This window comes from Salvelinus alpinus, chromosome 23 (genome assembly GCF_045679555.1).
Source record: "Salvelinus alpinus chromosome 23, SLU_Salpinus.1, whole genome shotgun sequence".
Lineage (NCBI taxonomy): Eukaryota > Metazoa > Chordata > Actinopteri > Salmoniformes > Salmonidae > Salvelinus > Salvelinus alpinus.
Window position 1 is genome coordinate 11,503,032 of NC_092108.1, and position 9,087 is coordinate 11,512,118.

At 48.0% G+C, this 9,087-nt stretch overlaps 1 protein-coding gene across 2 annotated transcripts in view; it reads right to left on the minus strand.

The window, feature by feature from the left end:
* The window catches only part of LOC139550212 (kin of IRRE-like protein 1), a 76,105-nt gene that overhangs the window by 26,919 nt on the left and 40,099 nt on the right, over window positions 1–9,087 (minus strand). For both annotated transcript variants that reach the window (XM_071360930.1, XM_071360929.1), the window contains exons 2-3: window positions 4,039–4,188; window positions 1,382–1,531 (exon numbers count right to left, since the gene is read on the minus strand). In XM_071360930.1, coding sequence (XP_071217031.1) covers window positions 1,382–1,531; window positions 4,039–4,188 — 300 coding nt within the window. The remainder of the gene's footprint in view (window positions 1–1,381; window positions 1,532–4,038; window positions 4,189–9,087) is intronic.

Below are 9,087 nucleotides of genomic sequence, written 5' to 3' on the forward strand. Positions count from 1 at the left end.
TCACTCTTGACACACACAGTCACACACTGCAGTTGACACACACAGTCACACACTGCAGTTGACACACACAGTCACACACTGCAGTTGACACACACAGTCACACACTGCAGTTGACACACACAGTCACACACTGCAGTTGACACACACAGTCACACACTGCAGTTGACACACACAGTCACACACTGCAGTTGACACACACAGTCACACACTGCAGTTGACACACACAGTCACACACTGCAGTTGACACACACAGTCACACACTGCAGTTGACACACACAGTCACACACTGGAGTGGACACACACAGTCACACACTGCAGTTGACACACACAGTCACACACTGCAGTGGACACACAGTCACACACTGCTGTGGACACACAGTCACACACTACAGTGGACACACAGTCACACACTGGAGTGGACACACACAGTCACACACTGCTGTGGACACACAGTCACACACTACAGTGGACACACAGTCACACACTGCAGTGGACACACTGTCACACACTGCAGTGGACACACACAGTCACACACTGCAGTTGACACACACAGTCACACACTGCAGTGGACACACACAGTCACACACTACAGTGGACACACAGTCACACACTGCAGTGGACACACAGTCACACACTGCAGTGGACACACACAGTCACACACTGCAGTTGACACACACAGTCACACACTGCAGTGGACACACAGTCACACACTGCAGTGGACACACTGTCACACACTGCAGTTGACACACACAGTCACACACTGCAGTGGACACACACAGTCACACACTGCAGTGGACACACAGTCACACACTGCTGTGGACACACAGTCACACACTGCTGTGGACACACAGTCACACACTACAGTGGACACACAGTCACACACTGGAGTGGACACACACAGTCACACACTGCTGTGGACACACAGTCACACACTACAGTGGACACACAGTCACACACTGCAGTGGACACACTGTCACACACTGCAGTGGACACACACAGTCACACACTGCAGTTGACACACACAGTCACACACTGCAGTGGACACACACAGTCACACACTGCAGTGGACACACAGTCACACACTGCAGTTGACACACACTGTCACACACTGCAGTTGACACACACAGTCACACACTGCTGTGGACACACAGTCACACACTGCAGTGGACACACAGTCACACACTGCAGTTGACACACACAGTCACACACTGCAGTGGACACACAGTCACACACTGCAGTGGACACACAGATAGACACTGCAGTGGACACACAGTCACACACTGCAGTGAACACACAGTCACACACTGCAGTGGACACACAGTCACACACTGCAGTGGACACACAGTCACACACTGCAGTGGACACACAGATAGAGACTCACTGAGGATGGTGAGTTTGGCTCTCCGGGAGCGCAGGGCAGCCTCCGTGGCCTGGCACTCATACAGGGAGTCATCAGACAGCGCAGCGGCAGAGATCTCCAGGTTGTACTGGCCCACGTCTATCACCCGCAGCACACGGTACCTGGGCCAGGCTAGGACAGAGAGACACAGAGAGAGAGATACTGTACACCTGCAGCACACGGTACCTGGGCCAGGCTAGAACAGAGAGAGAGAGATATTGTACACCTGCAGCACACGATACCTGGGCCAGGCTAGGACAGAGAGACACAGAGAGAGAGATACTGTACACCTGCAGCACACGGTACCTGGGCCAGGCTAGGACAGAGAGACACAGAGAGAGAGATACTGTACACCTGCAGCACACGGTACCTGGGCCAGGCTAGAACAGAGAGAGAGAGATATTGTACACCTGCAGCACACGATACCTGGGCCAGGCTAGGACAGAGAGACACAGAGAGAGAGATACTGTACACCTGCAGCACACGGTACCTGGGCCAGGCTAGGACAGAGAGACACAGAGAGAGAGATACTGTACACCTGCAGCACACGATACCTGGGCCAGGCTAGGACAGAGAGAGACAGAGAGAGAGAGATACTGTACACCTGCAGCACACGATACCTGGGCCAGGCTAGGACAGAGAGACACAGAGAGAGAGATACTGTACACCTGCAGCACACGATACCTGGGCCAGGCTAGGACAGAGAGAGACAGAGTGAGAGAGATACTGTACACCTGCAGCACACGGTACCTGGGCCAGGCTAGAACAGAGAGAGAGAGATACTGTACACCTGCAGAACACGATACCTGGGCCAGCCTAGGACAGAGAGAGACAGAGAGAGAGATACTGTACCCCTGCAGCACACGGTACCTGGGCCAGGAGAGGACAGAGAGAGACAGAGAGAGAGATACTGTACACCTGCAGCACACGGTACCTGGGCCAGGCTAGGACAGAGAGAGACAGAGAGAGAGAGATACTGTACACCTGCAGCACACGATACCTGGGCCAGGCTAGGACAGAGAGACACAGAGAGAGAGATACTGTACACCTGCAGCACACGATACCTGGGCCAGGCTAGGACAGAGAGAGACAAAGTGAGAGAGATACTGTACACCTGCAGCACACGGTACCTGGGCCAGGCTAGAACAGAGAGAGAGAGATACTGTACACCTGCAGAACACGATACCTGGGCCAGCCTAGGACAGAGAGAGACAGAGAGAGAGATACTGTACCCCTGCAGCACACGGTACCTGGGCCAGGAGAGGACAGAGAGAGACAGAGAGAGAGATACTGTACACCTGCAGCACACGGTACCTGGGCCAGGCTAGAACAGAGAGAGAGAGATATTGTACACCTGCAGCACACGATACCTGGGCCAGGCTAGGACAGAGAGACACAGAGAGAGAGATACTGTACACCTGCAGCACACGGTACCTGGGCCAGGCTAGGACAGAGAGACACAGAGAGAGAGATACTGTACACCTGCAGCACACGATACCTGGGCCAGGCTAGGACAGAGAGAGACAGAGAGAGAGAGATACTGTACACCTGCAGCACACGATACCTGGGCCAGGCTAGGACAGAGAGAGAGAGATACTGTACACCTGCAGCACACGATACCTGGGCCAGGCTAGGACAGAGAGAGACAGAGTGAGAGAGATACTGTACACCTGCAGCACACGGTACCTGGGCCAGGCTAGAACAGAGAGAGAGAGATACTGTACACCTGCAGAACACGATACCTGGGCCAGGCTAGGACAGAGAGAGACAGAGAGAGATACTGTACACCTGCAGCACACGGTACCTGGGCCAGGAGAGGACAGAGAGAGACAGAGAGAGATACTGTACACCTGCAGCACACGGTACCTGGGCCAGGCTAGGACTGTACCCCTGCAGCACACGGTACCTGGGCCAGGAGAGGACAGAGAGAGACAGAGAGAGAGATACTGTACACCTGCAGCACACGGTACCTGGGCCAGGCTAGGACAGAGAGAGAGAGATACTGTACACCTGCAGAACACGATACCTGGGCCAGGCTAGGACAGAGAGAGACAGAGAGAGAGAGATACTGTACCCCTGCAGCACACGGTACCTGGGCCAGGAGAGGACAGAGAGAGACAGAGAGAGAGATACTGTACACCTGCAGCACACGGTACCTGGGTCACACTGAGACGTAGAAAATAAATACATTTAAATGAAGATCTATGAAGATAGCAGCACATTATACATCTGAGAAAACGAACACACATTTCCATTCACATAGAGAAACAGTCTCTCATAACATCATATACAAGGGCCATTCCAAACACTAGATGGCAGACCACAAGTCTGGAAGCACCCTTGAATTATGACATCATCGATTTGGATTCCAAAGGGGACAAAAGTATTGGTCTAGATTACATCATCTCTGCCTGCCTCTACCTACCAGCAGCATAGCAACCATCAGAACCAGCAGCATAGCAACCATCAGAGAGGTGAACGCCAAGGAGCACAATTCATGTATATGTGTGTGTGTATGTGTATGCGGACATCCTTGCGAGCGTATGTGTGTACTCGTGTGTGTGTGTGTGTGTGTGTGTGTGTGTGTGTGTGTGTGTGTGTGTGTGTGTGTGTGTGTGTGTGTGTGTGTGTGCTCTCACCCTTGAGGCCCTCTCCGATGCCCAGTGCTAGTCCATCCTTGGTCCACTGTACGATGCCGCTGTAGTTGAAGACGACACAGGACAGAACCACCCGCCCCCCCAGAACAACAGACTGGTCTGCTGGCTCCTGAGAGAACCTCACAGTCCACACTGTCACAGAGACAAAGATAAAGACATGGTTAAGCATGTGAGTATGTGTGTGTGTTCATGAGAGATAGCATGACAAATGATCTTTACTCTACACAAATGTGTAAACACACTAACATATACGGTAGCCCCATTGGGCTCCCGACTGGTGTAGCGGTCTAAGGCACTGCATCTCAGTGCAAGAGGCGTCACTACAGACCCTGGTTCGATTCCAATCTGTATCACAACCGGCCATGATTGGGAGTCCCATAGGGCCGCTCACTATTGACCCAGCATCATCCGGGTTAGGCAGTCATTGTAAATAAGAATTTGTTCTTAACTGACTTGCCGAATTAAATGTTTTAATTTTTTTAAATACAGTGACATAAGGAACATACTGTACCAGCAGGAGGAGAAACAAAGTATTAACAGCCATGTTTTCACATGTTTGCATCATCAGGTAATTTGACATTTTTTGCAGGTGGTTCATTAATTAAAACAAATAAAATGAAAAATGTATCTCAAATCACACTCTCTCTCTCTTTCTCCCCTCTCTCTCTCTCTCTTTCTTTCACTTTCTCGATCAATCTCTCTATTTCTTTCTCTCTATTTCTCTCTGTCTCTCTCTCTCTCAATTAAATGGCTTTATTGGCATGGGAAACATATGTTAACACACTTGCCAAGCAAGTGAAAAAGATAATAAAGAAAAATGAAATAAACAATAAAAAATGAACAGTAAACATTACACTCACAGAAGTTTCAAAGGAATAGAGACATCTCTCTCTCTCACACACACATACTCTCTCTCTCACTCTCTCTCTCACTCACACACACATACACTCTCTCTCTCACTCTCTCTCTGTTAGTCTTCCATTGGGCTGTTCTTTTCTTGGATCATTGATAAAACAACCCTATTCGCTAATTAAGGCAAAACTCGTTAATAAAAATAATAAAATGTTCTTTAGGAGAAAACATGTCTGGGGATTGCATCACAAAGGAAGAAAGAAGAGGACTCCAGAATCAACACTGCCTGCGTCCTAAATGGCACCTTGTTCCATAGTGCACTACTTTTGACCACACCATTGGGTTCTGGTCAAAAGTAGTGTACTATAAAGGATATAGGTTCCCAATTGGGACGTACATAGCCATTGTTCGTGTCTAGTGTCATGTTGTTTGTGTTGAGGGCTCCTTTCAAACAAGGACTTTTCACTGAGCTGACACTGCTACACGCTGTGATGTTTCAAGAGTGTTCAACATCAAAGGTCATGATGGTGATGGTGATGGTCATGATGGTGGTAATGGTGGTGGTAATGGTGATGATGGTGATGATGGTGGTAATGATGGTGATGGTGATGATGGTGGTGATGATGATGATGATGATGGTGGTAATGATGGTAATGATGGTGATGATGATGATGGTGGTAATGATGGTGATGGTGATGGTGATGATGATGGTGATGGTGGTAATGATGGTAATGATGGTGATGATGATGATGGTGGTAATGAAGGTGATGGTGGTGGTAATGATGGTGATGATGGTGGTAATGAAGGTGATGATGGTGATGATGGTGGTAATGAAGGTGATGATGATGATGGTGGTAATGAAGGTGATGGTGATGATGGTGGTAATGAAGGTGATGATGATGATGGTGGTAATGAAGGTGATGGTGATGATGGTGGTGATGATGGTGATAATGAAGGTGATGATGATGATGGTGGTAATGAAGGTGATGGTGTTGATGGTGGTAATGAAGGTGACGGTGATGATGGTGGTAATGAAGGTGGCGGTGATGATGGTGGTAATGATGGTGGTGATGATGGTGATAATGAAGGTGATGATGATGATGGTGGTAATGAAGATGATGGTGGTGATGATGGTGGTGATGATGGTGATAATGAAGGTGATGATGATGATGGTGGTAATGAAGGTGATGGTGATGATGGTGGTAATGAAGGTGATGATGGTGGTGATGATGGTGATGATGGTGGTAATGAAGGTGATGATGATGGTGGTGGTAATGAAGGTGATGATGATGATGGTGATAATGAAGGTGATGGTGATGATGGTGGTAATGAAGGTGATGGTGATGATGGTTGTAATGACGGTGATGATGGTGGTGATGATGGTGGTAATGAAGGTGATGGTGATGATGGTGGTAATGAAGGTGATGATGGTGGTAATGAAGGTGATGGTGATGATGGTGGTAATGAAGGTGATGATGGTGGTAATGAAGGTGATGGTGATGATGGTGATAATGATGGTGATGATGATAATGTTGCTGATGGAGACGATAACATCAATGACGATGGTGACAATGGCGGTCATACACAGAACATTAGTGCTTCTACTTTTAAAGGTAATGTATGGTTGAGCTGACATGCACAGTGTTGATCATGAATGCAATCTCCACAAACGTTTGTGGCAGCTGGCAATATTTTGCGATTCTGTGTGACCCTCTGTGTTTAGGAACTCTCTTTCCCATAATGCACTGCTGAGCAAGAGAGAGAGAGAGAGAGAGAGAGAGAGAGAGAGAGAGAGAGGCCTGTCAGCCTGGAGCTGAGACTCAGAGAAAGAAGGAGATAACCACACTGACAGAGAACAGAGATTTAATTAACCCTGGGGGATCCCCCTCTCGCCCTCTTTCCCTCCCTGTCTCTCTATCTCCCCCCCCCTCTTTTTCTCCCTGTATCTCTACCCCCCCTCCCTTCTCTCCATGTCTCTCTATCACTCTGTCTCTCGTGCCTTCGTTCTATGGTTCCATGTCTTTGGGGCAGTAGTAGGTAGCGTTGGTTGTCTGCTCTATGGCCTTGTCCTGGTCCTCTCTCTCTCCATGATTATAACACAGCGGTAGAAATGAGTTAACTACAGAACGTTCACTGATATTTGCTTAAATAAACAACAACTCTGTCCATCTGATCAGAAAAACTAGATAGGTGGACATGGATTGTGTGGGACGATACATACAGTACAACATCTCCCGATACATTACTGCTCACAGTAAATATTATAAGTACCACAATGTATTCACATTCCTCTTCCTACAGCATGTAAAGAAACTAACCCTAAACCCTGCTGCCCCTCTCCCAACCCCCTCCCAACCCTCTCCCAACCCCCTCCCAACCCTCTCCCAACCCCCTCCCAACCCCCTCCCAACCCTCTCCCAACCCTCTCCCAACCCTCTCCCAATCCCCTCCCAACCCCCTCCAAACCCTCTCCCAATCCCCTCCCAACCCCCTCCCAATCCCCTCCCAACCCTCTCCCAAACCTCTCCCAATCCCCCATGCAGACTGACCCTGTCCTCATATTCACACTCTGTCTTCAGGCTACTCCTTGTTCCAATTACACCAACTAAATCACTGTGTCAAACTGTGTATACTGACTGTCTTTATGTGTGTGTGTGTGTGTGTGTGTGTGTGTGTGTGTGTGTGCGTGCGTGCGTGCGTGCGTGCACGGACGACGCTGAGCCAATTGTGTGCCGCCCTATGGGACTCCCAATCGATAGATAGATAGATAGATAGATAGATAGATAGATAGATAGATAGATAGATAGATAGATAGATAGATAGATAGATAGATAGATAGATAGATAGATAGATAGATAGATAGATAGACTTCTTTTTGAAGTGGTTCAGAAAATAAATAAATATCAAGCTTAAGTTAGACTACACAGTACACCATCTACACAATAGACATCTACACAGTAGACCATCTACACAGTAGACCATCTACACAGTAGACCATCTACACAGTACACCATCTACACAGTAGACCATCTACACAGTACACCATCTACACAGTACACCATCTACACAGTAGACCATCTACACAGTAGACCATCTACACAGTACACCATCTACACAGTAGACCATCTACACAGTACACCATCTACACAGTACACCATCTACACAGTAGACCATCTACACAGTAGACCATCTACACAGTAGACCATCTACACAGTACACCATCTACACAGTAGACCATCTACACAGTAGACCATCTACACAGTAGACCATGTACACAGTAGACCATCTACACAGTACACCATCTACACAGTACACCATCTACACAGTACACCATCTACACAGTAGACCATCTACACAGTAGACCATCTACACAGTACACCATCTACACAGTAGACCATCTACACAGTAGACCATGTACACAGTACACCATCTACACAGTAGACCATCTACACAGTAGACCATCTACACAGTAGACCATGTACACAGTAGACCATCTACACAGTAGACCATCTACACAGTACACCATCTACACAGTACACCATCTACACAGTACACCATCTACACAGTAGACCATCTACACAGTACACCATCTACACAGTAGACCATCTACACAGTAGACCATCTACACAGTACACCATCTACACAGTAGACCATCTACACAGTACACCATCTACACAGTACACCATCTACACAGTAGACCATCTACACAGTAGACCATCTACACAGTAGACCATCTACACAGTACACCATCTACACAGTAGACCATCTACACAGTAGACCATCTACACAGTAGACCATGTACACAGTAGACCATCTACACAGTACACCATCTACACAGTACACCATCTACACAGTAGACCATCTACACAGTAGACCATCTACACAGTACACCATCTACACAGTAGACCATCTACACAGTACACCATCTACACAGTACACCATCTACACAGTAGACCATCTACACAGTAGACCATCTACACAGTACACCATCTACACAGTAGACCATCTACACAGTAGACCATCTACACAGTAGACCATCTACACAGTACACCATCTACACAGTAGACCATCTACACAGTAGACCATCTACACAGTAGACCATCTACACAGTACACCATCTACACAGTAGACCATCTACACAGTAGACCATCTACACAGTAGACCATCTACACAGTAGAC